The following is a 26,138-nucleotide window of genomic DNA, read 5'->3' as shown; positions in this document are numbered from 1 at the left end:
CACTGTAGTACGTGATGAATATAAAAAATACTGAATTATTACAGTAATTATATCTCTGTGTGTGTGTGTGTCCTTAATGATGGATGTCACCTTCATGAGGAATTGCTCCTTGACGATATCTTGGATATTACAGAGGTTAGTACTCATGATGGAGCTAACTAATTTTACAAGTTTCTGCAGCTTATTTTGATCCTGTTTAGTTGCCCCCCACCATACCAGACAGCGATGCTGCCTGTCAGAAAGCTCTCCACGGTACATCAGTTGAAGCTTTTGAGTATTTTAGACCATAAGACACAGGAGCAGAATTAGGCTATCTGGCCCATCGAGTCTGCTCTGCCATTCAATCATGGCTGATCCTTCTTTTCCATCTCCTCCTCAACCCCAGTTCCCAGCTTTCTCCCCCGTAACCTTTGATGCCACGTCCAATCAAGAACCTATCCATCTCTGCCTTAAATAAACCCAAAGCTGGTTTGGTGACAAACCAAATCTCCTCAGACTCCTAATAAAATATAGCCGCTGCTTTGCCTTCTTTGTAGCTGCATCAATATGTGCTGAAATCTCCTGCAGGGTGTTAAAGTGTTAAGTCTTTATCTGAAGCTGAGACCCATGTCAATATGTTGTAATTCTGTAGATGACTCAGTAAGCCAATTATCAATTCTGTGGTGATTTATCAGGCCCCACAGACTTGGAGAGGAAGCAAGGAATCCTTGATCCCAAGGACGAGGAAGTCTGAAGATGCTGGAAATCTTGAGCAACACAAACAAAACGCAGGAAGTACTCAACAGGTCAGGCAGCATCTATGGAGGGAGATGAACAGTTGATGTTTTGGCCTGAAACCCTTGTCCTGATGAAGGATCTTGGCCTGAAGCATCAAATGCTTATTCCCTCCAAAGATGTTGTTTGATCTGCTGAGTCCCTCCAGCATTTAGTGTATCTCCCATTCATCCCTCACATCCAGCAGGGGCCAGTAGACATCCATTTTCACTGCTGCAGAGATCAACTCACCTAAAATGATTAGCCCAGGGATCAAACCAAGATTTTGTTTGATACTGATCATTGGACAAGCTGATTCTGCTATTAAGAAAGTTCCCAATTTGTACTTGTTGTGACACAAGAGATTGCATTTGCTGGAACCTGGAGCAATTAACAAAAGCAGGTCAGAAATCATCTCTGGAGTTGACGTTTGGGTCCAGTAACTTTGCCCTCAGAGCTGCTACCATTTGGACCTGGGGGCACAACTGACTACAGATGTGGAAGGAGGAGGAAGAAGCAAAATGCTGGAGGAACTCAATGGTTTTGGGCTTCAATCCAGATGAAGGTTCTTCACCCAAAACATTGACTATTCATCTCTCCCTCACCTCTATTCAGGGCTTTAAACAGTCCTTCCAAGTAAGCAACACTTCACCTGCGGATCTGCTGGGGCTGTCCATTGTGTCTGGTGCTGTCGATGCTGCCTCCCCTATGTTGGTGAGACTTATCGCAAGTTAGGGGACTTGCTCCTGTTGAGCGCCTTCACTCCAGCTGGCAAAAGTGGAGCTTCCCAGTGGCCCAGTATTTTAATTCCAATTCCCACTCCCATTATGACGTGCCAGTCCGTGGCCTCCTCTTGTGGCAAGATGAGGTCACTCTCAGTGTGGAGGAGCAAGATCTTATATTTCATCTGGGTAGCCTCCAACCTGATGGCATGAATATCGATTTTCCTGTTAAAAAAGAAATTCCCTCCCACTTCCCACTTCTTTTATTCGTCTCTCTGGCCTCTTCCCTTTTCTCTCCTGCCTATCACCTCCTCTGGGTCCCCTACTCCTTCCCTTTCTCCAATGGTCCACTCTCTATCCTATCTTATTCCTTCCTCTCCCGTCCTTTAACTTTCCTACCCTCCTGGCTTCACCTATCACCATCTAGCTAGTCCTCCACCCCCTTTCCCCTTTCCTTTCCAGTCCTGAAGAAAGGTCTTGGCCCGAAAAGTCCTGTTTGTTCATTTCCATAGTTGCTGCCTGACCTGCTGAGTTCCTCCAACATTTTGTGTGTTCTTTCCATAGATGCTGGCTCACTCAGGAAGTTCCTCCATCCCTTTGTGTGTTGCTCCAGATTTGAGCATCTGCAGTCTCTTATGAATCCATAGAAGTGACTCAATGTCTTTTTCAGGCTTTAGCCATGTTATTTATGCTAGGGGAGTCTTACATCATCCACAAAACAGACTTCACTTAGTACAGTAGAGATTATGCGAAAGGATTTAAATTCAGTGAGAAATGGGTCAAATTTCCTCAGGAGGTTAAGGAGAGATAACATTGAGGAGCTTAATTTTTTGTATGGCATCTTCTGCCAACTAAATTGAACCCAATTAAACTGAGGATTTGAAGCATTTAACTGTTTTCCCTCCTTTTAATCACTTTATCAATTCTGACAAAGGATCAGAAACGTTCACTCTGTTTCCTTTATCATGTATACTATCTAGCCCGCAGAATGTTTCCAGAGTTTAATTTTGGATTTCCGGTGTCTGCAGTGTTTTGCAGGATCTACAGTGCTGTGAGATAAATACTGAGTAAGCCTGAGTATTAGTCACAAAGTTTCCCTTATTTTCCCAAAGTAATATATATAGCTCATTCATATTAACTTGCGAGGGACGCTGGATGCTTGGGTCGACTTCCAATCAGAGAAAGGCTCCTCTAACAATCAGCACGCCTTCAGAGCTGAGCTGTCCTTTGAGGTTTTCTGCTCAGACCAGAGGTTTGACTCCAGAAGTGGGACTGCTCAGGAGGTTAAGGAGAGATCCTCCAGTGGGACTCCAGAAGTGACTGTACTGCCAGAGAGCAACAGCAAGGAGTCATGGACAGGATGAGCCAACCCAACGTCAGCATCCTCTCCTCAGACAAGCCGCATAGATTGACTGAGCTCTGTCAGGTAGGGCAGAGGAAATAAGACCATAAGACATGGGAGCAGAATTAGACCATTCAGCCCATCAATTCTGCTCCACCATTTCAACATGGCTGATCCCGGATCCCACTCAAACCTACACACCTGCCTTCTCACCATATCATTTGATGCCTTGACCGATCAGGAAACTATCAACTTCTGCCTTAAGTATACCCACAGGCTTGGCCTCCACCACAGCCTGTGGCAGAGCATTCCACAAAGTCACTACTCTATGGTTAAAAAAAATTTCCTCCTTACCTCTGTTCTGAAGGGTCACCCATCAATTCTGAGGCTGTGCTGTTTAGTTCTGGATACCCCCAAAATAGGAAACATCCTCTCCACGTCCACCCTATCTAGTCCTTTCAACATTGGGTCGGTTTCAATGAGATCCTCCTGCATTCTTCTAAAATCCAGTGAGTACAGGCCCCAAGCTGCCAAATGCTCCTCATATGTTAACCCCTTCCTTCCCAGAATCATCCTTGTGAACCTCCTCTGAACTCTCCCCAATGACCAACACATCCTTTCTAAGATATGGGGCCCAAAACTGTTGACAACACTCCAATAAATAAAGGATCTTTTTGCCTAATTGTTACATTGAGAATATGTAATGTCTCCACTGACTTTGGGGAATCCGCAGTCCAACACTGCCCAGAGTGAACAAAAATAAATTTGCTTCAGGAAAGGCCAAACTTTAAGGAGAACCTAATCAAATAGGGCAACAGAAATGTACTTTGGAGGCCCTCCCCCAGTTACCTATCATATCCCTCTGTGCACCTACAGTATACCTACACTATCACCCATAATGGCTACCTATAAGAATCATTCTCAAGAACCTTCTATGGGCCGTCTCCAATACCAGCACATATTTTATCTTATATTATGGGCCCAAAACGGCACACAATACTCCCAAGTGCAGTCTCATCAATGCCTTATAAAGCTTCAACATGTATATCCATGCTTTTATATTCTAATTCTCTTGAAGTGAATGCTAACATTGCATCTAACACCCTTAGCACTGACTCAAATTGTAAGTTAAACACGGAGTCCTTCATGAGACTCACGTCCCTTTGCATCACTGATTCCTGAATTTTCTCCCCGTTTAGAAAATAGTCTACCCTTCTCTTCTTTCTAGCAAAGTGCACGACCGTGCACCTTACTACACTGTGTTCCATCTCCACTGCTTTGTCCATTCTCCAAATCTGTCTAAGTTCTTTTCCTTCCTTGAAATTACCTCCACCTTTCTTTTTATTATCCACCATCTTAGCCACAAAGCCATTAATCCCTTCATCCACATCATTGACATAAGATATGAATAGAAGCAGTGACAAAACCAAAGTGCACAGAATTCCTTTCATCTCTGGCAGCCCACCAGCAAAGACAAAAGGGTTGCTGCTGAAATAATTATTTGCTCTAAAACCCAACTCCAGAATATACCCCAACAGTCCCTCCTCTTGGCCCTCCTGGACAAAAAGAATGTGTGGGATAGCACGGAGTATTTTGAACCTGTTCGTAGGAGCATGTGGAAGTCCAACTGAAGGGAAGGACCACCTCCCAACATAACCACCAATCTGCCCCATCAAACATCACATGTCCCAGCATCTCGGGGTTCCACATTGACAGGAACAGCAACCACACAGCCTGGAGAACTGGAGACGAAGTAAGTCAGCCTCAATCCCAAGTGACTGCCTAAAAGGAAGAGGAACTAGCTTGCCTACCAGGAGCACATTGGAGTCGACAATCCTGTCCTCTACCTGTTAACAGAGCCGACTCTCTGGGCGGCACTGTTTTTTGATTTCTCAAGTGCTTTCAATTCCATACAGCCCTCATTTCTGGGGGGGATAAGCTCCGTTCAATGCAGTTTGGCACTTCCATTGTATCCTAGGTAATGGACTACCCAACTGACAGGCTACAGTTTGTGCGACGTCAGAGTTGTGTGTCAGATATAAGCAGCACTGGGGCCCCATGGGAGACTGTATTGGCTCCCTTCCTATTTACCCTGTATACTTTGGACGTCAGATACAACACTGAGTCATGTCATCTGCGCAAATTCTCTGATGACTCAGCAATAGCTGGGTGTATAAAGGGAGTACCTTGTCAAATGGTGCAAGCTGAATCATCCGCAGCTCATTATCAGTAAGACAAAGGAGATTATGATGGACTTTAGGAAGACTAAGCCCGCACTGCTCCCTGCTACTATTGATGGTGAGGGTGTGGATCTGGTGAGGACCTACAAGCACCTGGATGACAGACTTGAGTGGAGCACTAACACAGAGACTGTGCACAATAATGGCCAGAGTTGCGTCTACTATCTGAGGAGACTGAGATCCTTTGGAGTGTGCAGGCCTCTCCTTCACATGTTCTACCAGTCTGTTGTCACCAGTACAATCTTCTATGTGGTGGAATTCTGGGGCAATGCATCAACAAGGGGGATGCCAACAAGCTCAATAAACTGATCAGAAAGGCTGGCTCTGTTTTGGCAGTTAAGCTGGACACACTGGAGGCTGTGGTAGAACAAAGGACACTCCAGAAAATCCTGGCAATTCTGGACAATGTTTCTCACCCTCTGCATACCACTGTTGCTGAACAGAGGAGCACTTTCAGTAATAGACTAAGACAACCGTGCTGCTCCAAAGAGTGCTATATGAGGTCATTCTTACCCTCGGCCATTATCATGAGTCAACCTATAGCCGGGGAAGTGTTGACCCTCTCCTGTCAGATTGTTAGAAGTAGCTGATTTTTAAAAATTCTTTCTTACTTATAATATTTGTATATCTGTGCACTTGTAATGCTATTGTGACGGTGTAATTTCCTTTGGGATCAATAAAGTATCCATCTATCTATAATGTGGTTGTGCAGTTGATTGTAATGATTTTTTTTTCATCAAAGTAGTTTACATGGGAAGTGTAATCCATTTACAATAATTGTGCGGTTTTGGTATAAACGTCAGGTTCAAAACATCCATTGTACTTTTTCCCTGCACAAAGGTCATGGCTTCTGTGCATCTGCTGCTGTAAAACTTAGCATCATATTAAATCATTAAGTGGCCTTGTGGCTCTGACTCATTCTTCTGTGAGTGATTAAAAATTGTCTGCTGTATTAGGCTGCACTTTTCAACTTGTCACCAGTCCCCTGTAACACACAGTAAAAGTAATTGATCCCAGACACGGTGATTTTCTTTTGCCTGAAAATCACACTGTCCAAAGTTTAGTTTGCAGAGGTGGTAATATGTTAAATCCCTTTTCCAGCTGTAATTAATATAATTGTTAAATAGTCTTAACGCTGTCATTAAAAAGGGGCAATTTAGGAGCTCACTTAAGGGAGGTGATTGTTGCTGGGAGTGTCTTTGAAATCTCCCATATCAGTCAATATTGATGCACTGGTGATAGTGCACATCATTTACAAGGGCCTGATGCCTCTTGACTTCAGGCAGTTAGTGATGGACAGTGATTTGCCTGCTATTTCTAAATTTTCTGATGAAATAGTAAAAAAAGGCCATTTTGACCGAGCTCACGCTGAGAAATTCAGGAATCTTGCTGCGGAAGGGTGCTGGCCCATTACCATCACGGCCTCTCAAAGCACTGGAAAGACAAGTCGTCTACCCTGGAGCTGCCCATTGACCTCGATAGCCTCATCACTCTGGTGCTCCATATTGACGAACGTCTTATGGAACGAACCTTCAGAGCATCAGCCAGACCCCCAGTTCTACTTCCAGAACTATTTCAGGCTGCAGGACCCTCCTCAGTAATGCCTCCATAACCCTTGCAGTTAGGGAGAGCTCCCTTTAACCCCCCTTCCCTCCCTCCCCCCGAGCAGGAGTGTGGGTGGAGAAGCAACTGAGGAGCAGCCAACGCATCAAATGCCCTGTGCGTCCAGGAAATGGCACCACCAGGTAGAGACGAGGGGCTTTCTGTCTGGTTAACTGCCCCCAGCCTCTCATTCCAGCACCGTAGCCCAACTACCCCTCTCTGTCCTTCTCCACACCCCAGCAGCTCTCTTCACGTGGGAGGCTGTGGCACAGCAGGCACCGGACTCTCCGTGTGCAGCTTGGACTTCCCACTGAGCTTATCTCTCACCCCTCCTGCATTATAACCATTGACAGGTGTCCCCGGGGCCTAGGGTGGTCAGAGTATGCACACGGCCTGTGCATGTGAGCGTCAGAGAGCATCGTGAGTCCGTCCAGTTCTTCCTGATCGCCTCTCACCTTGGGTTACCCCTGGCTCTCCACCTCACTTCGCCTGGTCATCCAACTCACTGCGGTGTTGGGGACCCAGCTGCCTGCAACCTTGGCTGACTTCCTGGTAAATCAGTGGAGCTGGAGGAAACCCTTGACCTCACTGAGCTCCTGTCCTTGCCATTGCCTTCAGTAAGAGAGAAGCCAGCACCCTGCTGCCTCATGGACCACGCAACTGCGCGATTGACCTTCTCCCGGGCACCACCCCTCCCAAGTTCATCTGTTCTCCCTCTCCCTTACTGAGACCCAAGTCATGAGCGACTACATCACTTAAGCTTTACAGTACCGCTTTATTCGACCATCCCAGTGAACAACATCCACTGACTCTCTTTTGTCTATCCCGCTTGTTATTTCCACAAAGAATTCCAACAGATTTGTCAGGCAAGATTTTCTCTTGAGGAAACCATGCTGATTATGGTCTATTTTATCATGTGCCTCCAAGTACCCTGAGACCTCATTCTTAACAATCGACTCCAACATCTTCCCAACCACTGAATCCAGGCTAACTGGCCTATAATTTCTGCCTCCCTCCCTTCCTAAAGAATGGAGTGACATTTGCAATTTTACTGACTTACAGAACCATTACAGAATCTAGTGATTCTTGAAAGATCATTACTAATGCCTCCCTGATCGCTAGAGCTACCTCTTTCAGAACCCTGGGGTGTAGTCCATGTGGACCAGGTGACATATCTGCCTTCTCACCTTTCAGCTTCCCAAGCATATCCTCTTTAGTAATGGCAACTACCTTCACTTCTGATACTCTTGTATTTCTGCTATACTGCTAGTGTCTTCCACAGCGAAGGCTGATGCACAATACTTAACAAATCAACCTGCCATTTCTTTGTCCCCCATTACTACCTGACCAGCATCATTTTCCAGTGATCCATTATCCATTCTCAACTCTCCATTATTCTTTCTGTCTGGAAAACCTTGGTATCCTCCTTTATATTATTGGCTAGCTCACCTTCATATTTCATCTTTTCACTCCTTATGGCTTCTTCGTTGCCAATTGTTGATTTTTAAAAGCTTCTGACAAATTTTTGCTAAATTCAAGAGCTCAGGGCATAGACAACTGAAGGAATGGCCTCCTGTTTTGGAAGTGAAGCAAGCTGATAAGATGCAAGAAGCCAGAATGGTTGCAACTTTGAAATCTCTGAGAATAGGGAGCTGACGGAGGTTACAGAAATGAGGACTATTTGTTCGTCTAATTGAAAAGTCAGTGCATTTTGCTCTTGCTCAATCAACAATGTTGAGAATGTTAAATTGGACAGTAGCAAATGTAGCTTCTTTACTTAAAAAGAGGGTGGTGTTCACAGGATAGCAGGGGGCAGACTGAGGGGGTGGATATAAAAACAGAAATAAGGATTTAAAATTGAGGCCTGACGGACTGGGAGCCTATCCACAGTGCTGAGCAGAGAGGTGATAGGTGAGCTCTGTGCTCAGACACTGGATATGATACCTCACTACTGATTATGTTAACAAAAACATAACCAGTTTTCCTAGCTAAACTCTACTCCCATCTATTATAATCAATCCTTTTTGATTTTTTCCTAACACCTTAAAACTGATTGGGTAGAAATTCACCCTTGGCCATCTTTGTTACACCTGTGATATTACTAGTCAATACATGTTGTATTCTATTTCCAAATACTGGCATCTTCACCACCAGTACACATTTCAAGCCCAGTTGTGATCAAAGCTCATTGACCTGAAATGTCACTTATTTTCCTTCCTCACCAGACTGAACCTGGCCTGCTTGGGTATTTGTAGCATTTCTAACCTTTATTACACGTTGTTATTATGGATAGCACTTTTCATTTGTTCAGGACCAGTGACCTAGATCAGTGATCCAGACGCATGTTCCGATCCATAGCAGTTGGCAAATTGTAGTTCCGTTTATTAAGTATCTGGTATAGGTCTGGTCATAAAACAATAAAATCACAATTTTTGTCTTTTGGGGAAGGAAATCTGTTACCTTCACCTGGTGATGTGATTCCAGTCCAAAAGTAACGTGGTTGAGTCTTAACTGCTTTCTAAAATGAGCTAGCAAGCAACCCTTTTGTACCGGGGACATTTAGCGGAAGATAATGGCCCAGTTTAGTGGGTATGTTGCCTGACCAGAAATGTGAGTTTGAATCCCCCCCCCCCCCCTCCAGTGCAGGAAGTCAAATCAAGCACTTAACAGATCTGGAATATTTAGGGAAAGACATCTTGCCTGAATAACGGTAACAGATTGTCATAAAACTTATTATCATGTTCTTCCAGGATCCTTAGATTGCCCTACACGTGACTCAGACACACTAGTGTGACTGACTGTTAAGACTGCCTTAATTCAGTGCGACAGGAATAAACCCTCAATGCTAGTGTCACCAGTGTCATAACTAAATAGACATCCATCCAGGCCATGTCTTCTTCTGACCAGGAAGAAGATACAGGAGCCTCAGGACCTACCCCACCAGGTTCAGAAACAGTTTTTAACCCCTCAACCATCAGGCTCTTGAACCAGAGGGAATAACGTCTCTCAGCTTCACTTGCCCCATCACTGAATTGTTTCCACAATGCGTGGGCTCACTTTCAAGTATTCTTCATCTCCTGTTCTCAATATTTATTGCTTATTTATTTACTTATTCTCAGCTCCAGCTGGTGAAATCTGATGTACAGGCATAGCTAAACAAGCTCATTTCTCAATTGCTAGGAAATTTTGAACTACTCTAGGGTGTTTAGTATTGTGGCTTTCTGAAGATTTACATAGATATTACTGTGTATGCCCATTTGTTTAATGCTATTGTGTAGTGCCTTTGGGATTATACCAGTTGTAGATATTACTATCAGGAAAATGTATACCCTGATCATGTTCCAAAGCCTTTCAATTTCATCTTTTAATTCAGCATATTTCTGGTGTTCTTCATGTACTGATTTCTGTTAGTTGTGTGTGTTTGGAGTGGCTAACTTTATAAAATAAGTTGTTCTTGCTTATTTATCCTGTATTATTGTATCCAGATGGTTATTGTGGATTGTTCAATCTGTAGTAACTGATTGGTCATAATGTAATTTGTGGTATTCTGACTCTAAAACTGGATCAGGTTTGTATTTATAGTAAAGTGTGATTTCATTTATGAGTTTGTATTTTAAAGCAAGCTTTTGATGAATGATGTTTGTTGTTATCTATATACTACTAAAACGCTCTTGCTCTGTTTGTGACCTCCAATTAGTGCAGACAGTGCATTACAGCGGCACTATTTTTGGCTAAATCGACTTAAAATGCGCTAACTTACAGAATGCAGGCAAAGTTCAGAGTTATATATTCGTATAAGATGGCTCACTCGCCTAAATCAACAGCCCTGCTTTCACCCGAGAGCCAGTGTCAGCCATGATGGAAACTGCGACGCAGCACCATGACGCATGCGCATGGCCAGCCTCAGCAGCGACACCAACCGGAGCAAAAGGGCAGGGCAGCTCTATTTCGAGCGGTCACATATCACCATCAGCATGTGCAGGATTGGGACAGATCTAACTGCCACCCATCAATAAGAGATCATTAAATCTTATTGTAATGACGTACTTTGAGATACCCATCAACCCCTGTGCTGCAGTCGAAGGACAGCGGTGACTATATCATGTCCGTTTAGGAGATCGCCAACCACATCATCAAGAATAATCAGCATCCTGGAGGCTTTGGTGTTACTGCTTCATATCTTCTATCCAGCATTAGGGTAAAAAAAGTATGGTCAGCCTAATTATGCCACGTGGAAAGAGAAGGGGAACATTATGGTCAAGAGATGATGCCAGACGTCATCGGGAAGCAGCAAGGAGAGGGAGGGAACAAGACTCGGATGAGGCCAGGGCCACAGGTCTCCAGGATCAGAGACAAAGCAATATAAAACCATAAATAATTAAATAATGATAGGTAAATTATGCCAAGTGGAAGTAAGTCCAGGACCAGCCTATTGGCTAAAGGTGTCTGACACTCCAAGGAGGAGTTGTAAAGTTTGATGGCCACAGGCAGGAATGACTTCCTATGACGCTCAGTGTTACATCTCAGTGGAATGAGCCTTTGGCTGGATGTACTCCTGTGTCTAACCAGTACATTATGGAGTGGATGGGAGACAATGTCCAAGATGGCATGCAACCTGGACAGCATCCTCTTTCCAGACTAAGTGATTTTATAGAGTTGGAAGAAAAAAAGTTTTCCTGATGTTGCATTCATCGAAACTGATGTAAGAATAGAACTGAACTAGTTCAGCTTTAGACGAAGAAATGCTGAGTAACTGTGGAATGAAACTTCTGAATAAAATAACTTTGCTCTTCTTAACATCTACTGGGAGGGGCTGAATGGGTTATTACCATTCCTCATCTTTGTGGTCTTCATTAGTTGGAGGAATTTTCTGTTTGTTCGTGGATTTTGAATGAGTGCTATCACAGACTAGAAGCAATATCTGAAACAGAATGATGGAAACATCACCAGATCAAGTGTGTGTGGAAACAAAAGCAATTTTAGTCTATAACACTTCATCTTAATTCCCAGGTTAGATCACGCTTGCTCTTATTTCCTTTGAAATTGGGCCTAAGGGGAATTTGACGCAGGATCTTCCATCCACAATTCGCTTTATCACTGCTGGAGTTTCCTCGGCATTGCTCTTGATCCTGATGGAGTCATTGGTTGTGCAGCAAATATGTTTCTCATTGCCAGCTGGAACTAGAGTTTTGAAGGAGATTTTCAATCTTATAACAGTACAGAAGGAAGTAGTTGAACCCGTTGCTTCCATGGATGGTCGCTTTCTTCATGACTCCTGGTCTGCTCATCCCTCCACCACCCCCACACCCACAACCCCCGCAACTGCAGGAGGTATAACGCCTGTCCCTTTGCTCTTCCATCAGCCCCCCTCCCCCCCCAAACACTATTCAAGGACTAAATGGCCATTCTAGATGAGACAAGAAATTCAACTGCACCTCTTCCAATCTGGTCCACTGCATTCGATGCTCACAATGTGATCTTTGTGGATTGCTTGCTCTTTGTCCACAACAACTGGTCTGGAGTTTCTGGTTGCATGTCACTTTAACTCTCCTCCTCACTCTGATACTGATCTACTGTCCCTACTCTCCTCTACCGATGCAGAGAGGCCAGACTCAAATTGGAAGAATACCATCTCATATTTCCACTTGGATAGTTCACAACCCAGTGGTATGGATGTCACATTTTCCAATATTAGGTGACCCACACCCCCAGTGTTCTCCCACACTCACCCATTCTCCAAGTTTTCCTCTCCCTTTGTTCATGGTTCCTATCCGTTCCCTGCACCTGGTTCCATCTGTCCATCATCCCCACTCTGTCTGTTCCACCGACACACTGGCAATCCTTCCTCTTCCCTCTCAGTCCTGATGTAGGGTCTTGACACAAATCATCGACATATGTCTTGTGCCTCCAGAGACACTGCCTGACCAGCTTAGTTTGTCCAATGATCTGTTTTTAAACTCATAAAGCCCAACCACCTCTCCTTATTTCTCTCAATCCAACATTCTCCTTCGACTTTGTTGTGCCATTAAAGGGCAATTTGCAATGGGATGAACTATCCTGCTCACCTTCAGCGTGTAGGGGAAGACTGGACAGACAGACGGACGGACGGACACACACCCACACACACACATTCTGAACTGGACTGCAACTGTCATCAGGAACGCTTTTTAAGCAGTAGCTTGCTTTCCAGCAGTCAGCACTGTAATCTGTATTCTGTGGGTAATGTAGGCAGCTCTCCCATGGCCCTGACTTAATGCATAAATCACTGTACTGCTTTTAATAATTTTGGTCAAATTAGCTAATGTTGAGTCGGCTACAGTGCACCATGGCAACAATTTCACAACCTAAAGAGGTGAAGCCTCAAATTCTAGACAATAATATTGTTTAAAAATGCCATATTTAAGGGGAATCTTTTATTCAAATTTGGAAACATTCTATATTTCCTTACATTGGCCACCACATGGGTGTAGTCTTGAAAAATGCAAATGAATCAGATATTTCATGAGAGGAATATTGCTGCTTTTACATATTTTTACAATGCCCTTTCACAGTTGCAAAAATAGAAAAAATTGAACCTTTGGTTTCAATGCACATCTTAGTTAAATGTCAAACCATCATCTCCTCACTAAGAAGATGGGTTTTCTGCTTCTAAATTGGTCCTTACCTCATTTGAATTATTTGCTTAGCTATTTGATCATGGGACCCATTCAGTACATAAGTTCATGCTCGCACCTCATCAGAATGACAGAGATGTACAGTCAACTACTGTCTGGTTGTGGGCGAGAGAGAAGTGGGGTGCAGTAACCATGTGTGCGTCAAGTTGCTGTGCTACAGGTGCTGTAAATATTGAAATTGTTGTCACATCTGCAGAGGTTTCTGTGCAGGAAAAACATCCTTCAAGATTGAAATCAAAAAGACAAATCTTTGTCAATAAATTTTTGGCTTTCTGTTATTTTTGGTCCAAATCCAAAATGGCTGCTTTCTTTTTTTTAACAGAAGACAAGGAGGTTTATAGAAATGTAATTGTTTTCCTCTTTGCCACACTGAGCTTAATGGTGGTAACTCATTTTGTGAAGTTTCAGGGTTACTTTGAATGTCTGTACAAGTGTTTTTTTGTTCATGTTGTGATTGGTTCATCGAGTGACAAAGCCTATTTTATCATGGAAGGGAAAGGGGGAGGCAATGGACAACCAAGGTATATCTGGTTCCCAATTGAGGTACATATTCAACAAGTATTGGACAATATTCCTTCCCCACCCCCCTCAGGTTAGGGATTGGAAGCATGAACAGGTTCTGTCAAACCAGTTTCACCACTCAGCGCAATATTGACTGATCTTCAAAGTTCAAAGCAAATGTATTATCCAAGTACATAAATGTACTTGGATATACAACTCTGAGATTCATTTTCTTGCAGGCACACTCAATAAATTCAAAATAGAATAATAACCATAATAGAATTAATGAAAGGCCGCACCAACTTGGGTGTTCAATCAGTGTGCAAAAGGCAACAAACTGTGCAAATATAAAAAGAATTAAATAATAATAATAATAATAATAATAATAATAATAATAATAATAATAATAATAAATTAGCAATAAATATCGAGAACATGAGATGAAGAGTCCATAGGTTGTGGGAGCATTTCAATGATGGGGCAAGTGAAGTTGAGTGAAATTGTTCCTTTTGGTTCAAGAGCCTGATGGTTGAGGGGTAATAACTGTTCCTGAATCTGGTGGTGTGGGTTCTGAGGCTCCTGTACCTTCTTCCTGATGGCAGCAGAGAGAGCATGGCCTGGGTGATGAGGGTCCCTGTTGATGGACGCTGCTTTCCTGCAACAGTGTTTAATGTAGATGTGCTCAGTGGTGGGGAGGGCTTTACCCATCATGGACTGGGCCATATCCACTGCTTTTTGTAGGATTTTCCATTGAGGAGAAGTATTGTACGTAGCCTGCAGAACGTTGTTGTGGTTCACTGGCTTGATCTTGTAACTTCCATTGCATTTTTCTGTCTGGAACTGAGTGATACTGGTTAATTCAATGGATTCCATGCCGTGTCTTTATAAGACTGGATAGGCTTTTGTCCTTGGAGAATAGAAAGCTGAGGGATGCCCTTAGGAATTTATAAAAAATAATGAGAATAGAAAAGGCATAGAAAAGTGAACAGCCTTTTTCCCCCCAGAGTAGGTAATCTCAAAATAGAGACCTAAGGTGGGAAGGGACAACTTAAAGGGATCTCAGAGCCAGCTGTTTCATGCAAACGGCTGTGGGTGCATGGAACAGAGGAAGTTGTCGAGGCAGATACAATTCAGTTGATAAGATATTGGTTCAGATACATGAATAGCAAAGATTTAGAACAGGGGTTCCCAACCTGGAGTCCTTGCTTAATGGTATTGGTCTATGGCACAGAAAAAGGTTGGGAACCCCTGGTTCAGAGGGATATTGGCCAAACACAGGCAAATGACACTAGCTCAGGTAGGAAACCTGGTTGCTTTGGGCAAGTTTTATTGTCCAACACTAGCTCAGGTAGGAAACTCGGCCATTTTGGACAAGTTGGACCAGAGGACTCAAGCACTCCATGATATCTATGCAGACACTGTCACTCTGTGATTTCATGACCCAATGAATCAAAGAGTGAAAAGGTCTTCTGCTGTTGAATTGCATTCAGTTTGTTGGTAGATGATTTACTACTGCTATGCAGTGAAGAATTAATAGCTTTCAGGAGAAGGAGTTCTGTGGAACAATGGATCTTTAAAAGACGATAGACATTTCAGAGATTGTTCAGAAGTTACAATCCTGTGAACTGCATAACCCCCATCAAAGCCATGTGCAGATTGGGCTCAGCTGCACTTCCTCTTTTCCTTTAGCAACCACTCTTACATTTTATGCATATTTTGCCTTTGATTTATTTGTGTTCTCGCTGGCATTAAACTTCATTAGAAAATATCAATTGAGTCACGCTTTGCAGCATCTCTCATGGAAAAATCCCGCTGCCAATCTGTCAAGATATCTATCCTATCAGAAGGTCTAAGAAGTTGATAACCAGGGCACACTGCTCCATCTGAATGGGTATCACAATGGTTTCCTGGAAATTGCTCATGTTTCAGTAAAACTTAACGTGACCTTTGAGCAGATACTCTGAGTCAAAGATGTTCTCTTCTGGGAAAACTTGTGGTTCTTGAGGATGGTAGAATACGTGTAGCTGTTTGAAGCCTTAACCTTGCCTATCAGGTTTCACTGGGAAACAATAAAGACACACCAAGCACAAATAGATTTTTTCACAAAATCAGTACAATGTATTGCAGATTTTTGAGTGGAGTCATTTCTCCCCATGCATTTTACTTTTTTTTACTGTGAATTCGTCCATGATCAAAACCAAGAAAACTGACTGGAGTAATTACTTGCAAACAATTCAGTGTAAACAACACACACTCAAAATGCTGGATCAACTCTGCAGGCCAGGCAGCATCTCTGGAAAAGAGAAAACAGTCAACATTTTGGCCGAAACCTAAACTCCTTTCCATAGACGCTGCCTGACCTGCTGATTTCTTCCAGCGTTTTGTGTGCGTTGTTTGGATTTCCAGCATCTGCAGATTTTCTCTTGTTTGTGATTCGATGCAAATGTTGTCCAGCTCCGTCTTATCAATATTTCACACTCTTTTGTTACCCTGAAATCTGACGGGAAGTGGACTGAAGTTGACGAACCACAAACCAGTCTGAGATGACCCTAAGCAATTGCGTGTAATTCTTATTCCCATTTCAACCAGACAATTTCAGTGTCTGGGGGCTTGTAGGACCTTCTGATGCTCAGAAAGTACTGGAAAGTAACATTTTTATCTGTCAAGAGACATGGGGTTTTGGGGGGGAAAGTGCATCTGATCAAACTCGACCTCACTGAATGATGAAGTGCAGACTTCCAGAATTTCCTACCTAGGTGCATTCTACACTGACCTTTTCTACGTCCAGGTTTACATTCTATTGATCCCCTGTTGAGAGCATTCTGCAATGTGCTCCATTCTTCAATGGCAATATTTCAACATTGATGAAGCAATGGCTATAAGAAACAGAGGCTGAATAAATAGAGCAAACACGAGGAAATCTGCAGATGCTGGAAATTCAAACAATGAATAAATAGTTTGCTTTCCTCTGAGGAGAGGAGGCTAAGGGTGGAGTGCTGATTATGTTTATGAGAGCCATAGATTGCATGGATGGTAAGAAATATTTCCCCATTGCAGAGGTGTCGAAGACAAGAAGGCAAAAGATTAAGTTGTGGAATATTAGTTTTGGAGAGTGTCTGAGGAAAAAATTGTTTCACCCAGAGGGTGATTGGAGTCTGGAGCACACGGCCTGAAAAAGTGGTTGAAGCAGGTACTCCGACAGCATTTAAGAACATTTGAGTTCACAAGGCACAATAGGCCATGGAACAAGTGTTGGGACATCACGTTAGTATGGAGAGGCATTTATGATCAGCATAGACTTGGTGGGCTGCAGGACCTTGGCTGAGCTGAATGAATCTTTGACTAAGCAAGAAAAGACTATTCAGTTCTTCATGCTTATTCTGTCATTCAACGAGACATGAATGATCATTTCACTTCAGTGCCGCTTTCCTGGAACAACCATTTATCCATTGATTCCCTTAAACTCCAAAGATATATCTCACTCTGTCTTGAACGTGCATACTCAGTGACTGATGCTCCATAATTCTCTTAGCTAGTGAGCTGCAAAGATCCAGTAACCTCAGGATGAAGAGCTTCCTTCTCAAATCTGATTGGCCAAGCCCTTGTTTTTAGAATGTTGATGCTTAGCTCTAGTTTCTCATCCAGGGAAAACATGAATTCTGTAAAACTTCAATGAGATCATTTTTCATTCGTCTAAACTCAAAAGCAATGTTTCCTCTAAGGTGCCTTTTGCTACTAGTGCACAAAGGAATTTAAATTGCACACAGAATATTGGCACCCTTTACCTTGTTTTCATGTTAAGTATATTTCACATTCATACGCAATCACATTTCCTGTTCCACTTTCTGATTTGGACAGTGTTGACAACATGGAGTTTGCGATGATTTGTCTGCAGGTTTTAGAACTAGCTTATTTATACTGTTTTTATTCAAGAAATTATTCAGTGCACACTTGTTGTCTCTGGGCAAAAAAAATTGCACAGAACAAGATTTTGTTCACACTGGTCAATGCAAGTTAGGGGGAACATTGCTCAAGAGGTTACAGGCTAAGTCAGCTAAATCATAAGAAAGGTCCACTCTCTACGTAATCAGTCTGGTGAGCGTCCACTGCACTCCTTCAACTACAAGTAGATCCTTCTTTGGGTAGACAAAGGAGAACGTACAGTTGCAATTCCACCAAGGGGCTAGGTACATGGAGTAAACCATCACAAGCCTTACAATAGTGGTCAATTGCGATCGACTGGTCGATCTTTGAGACTTTCCCAGTAGATCTTGAAAAAAAAGAAAAATAAATACACAAATACTGTTGAGAGATTGTTTCCGGGTTGCGGGGTTTTAGTTCCGTTCTTTCTGCGAGTGTGCACGTGTGTAGCTCCCCTACCACGCACTACAGTGTACTTCAGTGGTTCCCAACCACTGAAGAGGGAACGAAATGAGTCGTTAAATATTAAACCGGTCCACGGTGCAAAAAAAGGGTGGTGACCCCTAGTGTATATACATTGTTTCTACTTCCGGGTTATGGGGTTTTACTTCTGGTCTTTTTTTTTTGGCCCAGTGTGCATGCATGCGTGTGACTAATCGATTTAGTAGGGTCGATCTCGCCTTTCACTAAGGCCAAGGTAGGGGATCTTGGGCTTAAAAAGGTTGGTGACTACTACCTTACAATCTGTGAGTCACGGAGAGATGAGGCACCGAAGCAGGCCCTGTGGCCTTCCAAGTCTGAGCCAAACATTCACCACCCATTTACACTAATCCTACCATAATCCCACTTTTTAATTTTCTCTGAATTCCCATTGCATCTTCTACCCACTCACGTATAGGATCGGGGTAATTTACACTGGCCACCAACTGGGAACTCTCTGGAACATGGAAGGAAACCAGGGAAACTGGTGAAAACACCGTGGAGGTGGGGAGAACGTCCACCGGAGCACAGGACTATGCCCCTGTCTCCAGCACTTTGAGGCAGAAGCTCCACTGAATGCATCACCATTCCATCTCTATTTTTTACAATAAAGATGAACTAAGTTACTTACCGAACTTGCATATTACCATCAAGTGATTGCTATACAGGGTCACTGATGTCCCTTTAAACCCTAACACCTTTCAGTCCCTCAAGTATAAAAAATAGTCCACTTTTCTCTTTTGGCTGATTATGATAAACCCTGGTGTCACATCTGCCAAAATATTTGATATTCAGAAACAATTAATGACTGAATGGGGAGCAAATTCAGAAACCTGAGGTGCAAAGGGACTGGGGGTCCTAGTGCAGGATTCCCTAAAGGTTAACTTGCAGTTTGAGTCGGTAGTAAGAAAGGCAAATGCAATGATAGCATTCATTTCGAGAAGCCTGGAAAATAGAAACAAGGAACAAGAAATATCGACTGTTTACTCTTTTCCGTAGAGTTGCTGAGTTTCCTGCTGAGTTCCTCCAGGATTTTGTGTGTGTTGCAATAAAAGCGAGGAAGTAGTGCTGAGGATTTTTAATGCTTGGAGCATTGTGAGCAGTTTTGGGTCCCATCTGTAAGTAAAGATGTGTGGGCATTGGAGAGGATCCAGAGGAGGTTCATGAGAATGATTCTGGGAATGAAAGGTTTGATGTATGAGAAGCGTTGGATGGTTCTGGGCTTATATTCACTGGAATTTAGAAGAATAGGTGCAGAGGGATCTCATTGAAACCTACTGAATATTGAACGGCCCAGATATAGTCAATGCAGAGAGGATGTTTCTAAAAGTAGGAGTCTCTATGAACAGAGGGCACGGACTCAGAATAGAAGGGCGTTCCTTCAGAACAGATATAAGAAGGAATTTCTTTAGCCAGAGGGTGGTGAATCTGTGGAATTCACTGCCAGACAGCTGTGGAAGACAAGACCATTGGGTATGTCTAAAATGGAGGCTGACAGGTTCTTGATTAGTAAGGTTATGGGGAGAGGTTGGAGAATGGGGTTGAGGAAAAATAAATCAGCCATGATGGAATGGCAGAGCAGGCTTCTAATTCTGCTCCCATGTCTTGTGGTCTTAAAAATCACCCCGTGTTCTGTGAAATATAAATATTATATAAAAACTAAAGCACAGCATACAATTAGTTCAAAAATGGTCAAATTGCTTAATACTCTCTGTCCTTTTGATTGGAAAGGCTCAAGTTCTGCAGGATTTGCTTGTGGAGTTCTAGGAAATGTTTCCGGAGTAGAACCGGAAAAAGGCTGTGGATAAACAGTCAGCAAGATTCCTACTTCTGTGTTCACCTATGAGAATCTGAAATTTGGTGGCGTTGGTGAGGGGAGATGCTGGCATTCCTTTAGGGAACTCCTGGAATTCTGAACCATATCTGAACCACTGATCTCGACAATTTCAATCAATGAACAGCAAAGTGTTTTTTCTAAAATCGGAATTCTATAGGTGTGCACATTTCTCATCGTCAAACTATAGGAAGGGTGTGTTTGCACTGGAGAGGTTGCAAAGGAAATTCACAAGGCTGTCTCAAACAAAAATAAGCATTGATAGAAATATTAAAGGTCAGGTTGCATCTGTAGGAAGAGAAACCGAATCAGTGCTTCAGGACAGACGCAAGAGCACTTGTAAAGCAGCAGGGAGGACAGGGGAGGGGGGTTACCCAGGTTTTACCCTCAGAGAGCCCACTCTTTACCAGCTTCTTTTGTCTCCTTCTGATGAGGGGAACTCCAACCTGAAGCATTGACTCTATTTCTATCCACACAGATGCCACCTGACCTGCTGAGTATTTCCTGGATTCTCTGTCTTTGTTTTAGATTTCCTGCATCTGCAGTTTATTTTAAATTTCAGTCAGATATTGCCTGGGATTGAGTGCTGTGGTAATGAGGAGAATCTGAATAGGCTGGTGTCTGCTTTCCCTGGATTAGAGGAGCTCAAGGTGCAGCTAAAAGAGGGCCAAAGGCAGGTGTGATAAGTAATAAACAAAATGGATTCTGCAGATGCTGAAAATCCAGAGCAACACACGAAATGCTGGAGAAACTCAGCAAGTCAGGTAGCATCTTTGGAGAAGAATAAACAGTCAACATTTAGGGCCAAAACGCTCCATCAGTACGGGAAGTGAAAGGGGAAGAAGGCAGAATAAGAAGGTGAGAAGAGGCGAAGGGGTACAAGTTGGCAGATGATAGGTGAAGCCTGGTGAGAGGGAAGTTGAGAGGGTTGAGGAGGGGGAATAGGTGGCAAAGGTTACAGGCTAAAGAAGAACAAATCTGACAGAGGAGAAGGCCGGACCATAGGAGAAAGGAAAGGAGGAGGGGCACATCAGAGGGAGTGAAAGGCAGGTGAGTTGAAGAGAAGGAATAAGGGGGAAGCAGATGAGGAATGGAAAAAGGGAAGGGGGAGAAATTACCGGAAATTAGAGAAAACGATGTGCATTCCATCAGGTTGGAGACTACCCAGACAGAATATGGTATATTGTTCCTCCAATTTGATAGTGGCTTCATCACGGCAGTAGAGGAGGCCTCATTATTCACTGTGAGTTCCAGAGGTTCATTAAATTGCATGTGATTTAACGATCAATACACATCAATTTATTTATTCTAAGATTGCATTTTATTGAACTAAATGCCAGCCAATGTATGAGTTTCAAGATCTCTTTAAGCATGGAAAATTGGCATTGGTGTGTTGTCATTCTGTCTTTTGGGAACTAGTTCTTAATCAAGCACCCACAGTACATTTGGCAACAACATTTCAGCAACAGGAATGAAAATAAATCTAAGTAGCTTTCTTGGATTTAAACTTTATTTTTCCAGTTAACAGGAGATATCGTGTTGTTTCTGAGGGAGTTGCTGATGCATGATGACTCAGGTAGATAATGGTCAATGCAGAGAAAGAGCTGGTGAAATTTCCAAGACGCAGCAGGTGGGGTTGAGGGTGGTGTTGGTAATTATAGTTCTTATGGTCACAAGAAGGAAGTTCACCAGAAATGGTTCACGCAATGCGGAGTCGCTTGCTTAGGCTTCTTGGGGAGTTTATGTAATGCGCTGTACACATTTTCAACTGATAAGTTGGTATATGTCCTCTCTCCCTAAATTTGTACTTACATTAAGTTCTGTCTAGTTATGTTTGGATTGATGGAAAATCATGCTCTATTCTGTCTTCTGTATAATTAACTCCAATACCGCAGAATTTGCACGCTGTCTGTCTCACCTCTGCTCTGGAATCAAAACCAAAAAGTGTGGGATTATTCAACCTAGGCAACATCTGTGGAGAGAGAAATAGTCTTAATGTCTCTGGTTAACAACCTTACATCAGAGCTGAAACAAGCTGACAATATAACAAGTTCTCCACAAGTTACTGAGCTGTGTCAAATATGCAACTGTTTAACTGTGCCCCTAGGAAAATTCCGCTCCCAGTGTACTTTGAATTGCAATTTCAAAACTCGATTGTCTAGACTTCAATCTGCCATTCACCATTGCTTTTCTGCTCAAACTAATTCTCAGAAAAGCCCCTGACGTCCATCAAGGCCTTTGCTCTCTATCACATCTGTCTCCAACCAACCCCACCCCAAAGAACTGCAGCCTTGAATGTAGAAAAGATGTTCCTCAGCCACAGGTATCCTGTAAGGACAACCTTCTATTAATCACAGACCATCTCCTTAAAATACCCCCTTGTTTAAATCCTCTGCTCTTTTTAAAACTTTGTCCAGATACAGGACTCTCACCACCAGCTTCTTACCCCTCAAACAAAAGGGGATAATTTCACTCAACTTCACTTGACCCATCATTAATATGTTCCCACAACCTATGGATTCACTTTAAAGAACTGTTCATCTCATGTTCTCAATATTTATTGCTTATTTATTTATTATTATTATGTATTTATTTTTGTATTTAGATAGATTCGGGTCATCATCATTAAGGCAGGTCCATTTGTGCCATTTGTAAAGCATTTGTCCAGGAAGTGTTAAGAGGCATACAGGGCAAACACAGGCAAATGAAGTTAGCTCAGTTAGGCGAATTGAACAGCATTAACAAGTTGGGCTGAAGGGCCTTATTCCATGCTGTGTAGGTGTATGACTCAATGATTGCCAGTGCAGGAACTTAGTCACTACCCTGCAGTATTTCAGTGACAAAGTGGGGAAGTCATGGAGATGGTTGTCATAAAGATCAATGTTGTTTGCTTTAGGTTCTCTACTGTTCCTCCCTTTTCCTTGATCAATTGGTCAAACTTCTCTCAAAAGAAATAACATGACAACCTGCTGGAAACAATTCAGAAGATGCATAGCTCGGGTGGCTGACGGTTGGGTTGAGTTAATCTCCACTCTTGGCAATTTGCTTGCAAACGTTCGATCACCAGGTGAGGAGACGGCGTCAGTGCCCCGTTGATTGTGGTGTGTCCTCAGAAAGGCCGAGCATTCGGAGCGCACACCACAATCAATGGCGCACTGGCGGCGCCTCCTCACATGGTGACGGAACGTTTGCAAGTAAATTGCCAAGATGGGAGAGCATCCCAACCCACCCATGAGTACTTATGCATATGCTGTGTCATACAATAGTAAATTTTATGAAACAAGTAAATTTTTAGAAAGAAATTAAGCAAAATGAAGACTTAAAGTAACAAAATAAATCTTAATTTTTGTACCTGGGTTCCTCCTGGACAAAAGTTTGCTTTTCGAGATTTTTAGATTCATTTTGATTGTGCGTTTTCCAGTAAGGTTAGGTTATTTACGATAAAAGGCCATTGTTTTATTGTTATAAACTCCTGTTATTACTTTCAGGGTTATATGATGGAGAATCGAATTCCAGGACTGAAGTGTGACTCAGATGTTTTTGTAACCTTTGAGGGAGACAATGTCGTCATGCTACAGGTATTTGAACTATTCCTCTATATGAAAAGAAATTAGATTGTACCTCTTTTGCACCAGTAAGATATCAGGTTTCCCAGAAAGATGACAAAACTGGTTAAAAACTATGGCGTTAGTTTGTCTTCAACCTCAAGAGCTGCATTGAACAGTGATCTGTATTGTACACACAATGAAAATGCATAATGTAGTTTTGCCACTTCGATCCAGCAGTCAGAAGGGATTGTCAGCACTTAAAAGCACAATCCACAAAGTAGTTACATGACTTTTATTTCCACACGTAGAAAGGTACCATTTCAGCACATCAGATCTGTGCCAGATCACAGAGCAATCCCATTTTGCCCTGCTTATAATCTATTCTCCCCACAACTACCTCCAGATTCAACCACTCATCGATACACTGGAGCAGAGGTTCTCATTCTGAGGTCCATGGACTCCTTGCTTAATGGTATTGGTCCATGGCATAAAAAAGGTTGGGAACCCCTGGTCTCAAGGCTAATTAACCTATAAATCTGCACATTTTCTGAGTCTAGGAGGAAACTGGAAAACTCGACAGAAATCCACGTGGTCAGAGGGAGAACTTGCAAACTCTCTGTAGACCACACGCAAGGAGAGCTTCCTCATTTCCTCCCACCCATTCCTCTGAGCCCTCATCTTCCTCCCATCCCACTTTCCCTGAACACCTCAACGCTCCTCTCTCCTCTGACCCTTCCAGCCGTCCGTCCTCCTCTGAATCCAACTCCACTCCTCCTTGCCTTTACCATCTCCTCTTTGAGGTGGAGTGTTCTCTCCACAGCAAGGGCCTTACTTTCACCTCCCTGCACCCACACCTCGTGAGTTCTGAGCTCACCATGAAGCCAAGTTCTTCTGTCACCTGCTCTTCAAGCCTACTGCTTTGGCCAGGATTCCTCATCCCTGTCGGTGAGCCCTTCACCACCCTTTGACTCTCCTTCTCTTCTTTGACACCTCTCTTGGCCTTCTGCCCACTCTGGACCTTTTCATCTCTAACTTGAGACATCAACCATCTCAGCTTCCTCTCTCCTGTTCAAATCTCACCCCATATGAACGCATTCCCCTATACTCTCTCCACACCAATCCCAACCTCACCATCAAACCCACTGACAAGAGTGGTGCTGATGTAGGCTGGTCGACTGTCTTCTACCTGATAGGCCAAAGGGCAGCTCTCAGACACTTTCTGTTACTTACCCCTTGTGCAGGACCCCACAAAGGCCATTGTTCCCCGCACTATCACCAACCTCATCAACTCTGGAAATCTCCCATCATACTTCCCATACGCAACTCTGCCCCTTTCTATCTCCTATTGAAGATCTACAAACCCGGGAGACGCATTGTTTCTGCCTGCTCCTGCCATACCGAACTTCTGTCCACGTAACTCAACTCCATTTTGTCCTCCTTGGTGCATTCCCTTCTTCCCTACATGCTTGACATTTCACAAGCTTCACCTCACTTTCAGTTCCCTGGCTATGATTGCCTTATTTTCACTATGGACTCCTAGTCCCTGTATGCTTTTATCCCCCTTCAGGTAAGCTTCAAAGCTCTCAGCTTCTTTCTGGACAACAGACAGAAACAAATCCCCTCCACCACCACTCTCCTCTGTCTGGCAGAACTGGTCCTCACCCTCAACTGGCTCCACACACTTTCTCCAAACCCAAGGTGTAGACATGGGCACTCACGTTAGCCCCAGCTATGCCTGCCTTTTTGTCGGCCTCGTGGGACAATCCATGTTCCAGGCCTACACTGGTAATTCTCCCCAACTCTTTCTGTGCTACGTCAATGACTGAATTGGTGCTGCTTCCTACACCCACGCTGAGTTTGTCAATTTCATCCAACTTCCTTCCACCCCGCCCTCAAACTGGTCCAGCTCTGACACCTCTCTCCCCATTTTTGATCTCTTTGTTTCCAACTCTGGAGACATGCTATCTAATGATGTCTTTTACAAGCTACAGTTATCTTGACCATACCTCTTCCCGCCCTGTCACTTGCGAAAATGCTATTTCCTTCTCTCAGTTCCTCTATCTCTGCTGCAGATGTTCTCAGAAGGAGGCTTTCCATTCTAGAACATCTGATATTCTTCATTTTTCAAAGAACAGGGCTTCACTTCCACCACCATTGCCGTTGCACTTTCCCCAGCCTCCCACTGCTGTAACAGGGAATCAGGTTCCCCTTGTCCTTAACTACCCCACAATTCTCTTTATCCGGCACATTACTCTCGGTAACTTTTGCCATCTCTGCTGATCCCAGCACAAAGCACATCTATTCTGCCCACCCCTCCACCTTTTCATAGGGATTGCTCTCTTCATGACTTCCTTGTCCACCCATCCTTCCCTGGTGATCTCCCTGTTGGCACATCACTGTGAGCGGAACAAGTGCTGCACCTGCATCTGCACCTCCTATGTCTAATGGTCTTATGTTACCTCACTACCATTCAAGGCCCTTAACAATCCTTTCAGGTGAGGTGACTCTATACCTGTGAGGT

At 43.4% G+C, this 26,138-nt stretch overlaps 1 protein-coding gene across 7 annotated transcripts in view; it reads left to right on the top strand.

Annotated features, from left to right (window-relative positions):
* acoxl (acyl-CoA oxidase-like) overlaps positions 1 to 26,138 on the top strand; it is a 358,948-nt gene that overhangs the window by 212,247 nt on the left and 120,563 nt on the right. For all 7 annotated transcript variants that reach the window (XM_059982889.1, XM_059982890.1, XM_059982887.1 and 4 more), the window contains one exon: positions 23,558 to 23,647. In XM_059982889.1, the coding sequence (XP_059838872.1) occupies positions 23,558 to 23,647 (90 nt within the window). The remainder of the gene's footprint in view (positions 1 to 23,557; positions 23,648 to 26,138) is intronic.

The sequence above is a fragment of the Hypanus sabinus genome, chromosome 10 (assembly GCF_030144855.1).
Source record: "Hypanus sabinus isolate sHypSab1 chromosome 10, sHypSab1.hap1, whole genome shotgun sequence".
Taxonomy (NCBI): Eukaryota; Metazoa; Chordata; class Chondrichthyes; order Myliobatiformes; family Dasyatidae; genus Hypanus; species Hypanus sabinus.
This window is presented reverse-complemented; position numbering and strand designations above follow the sequence as displayed.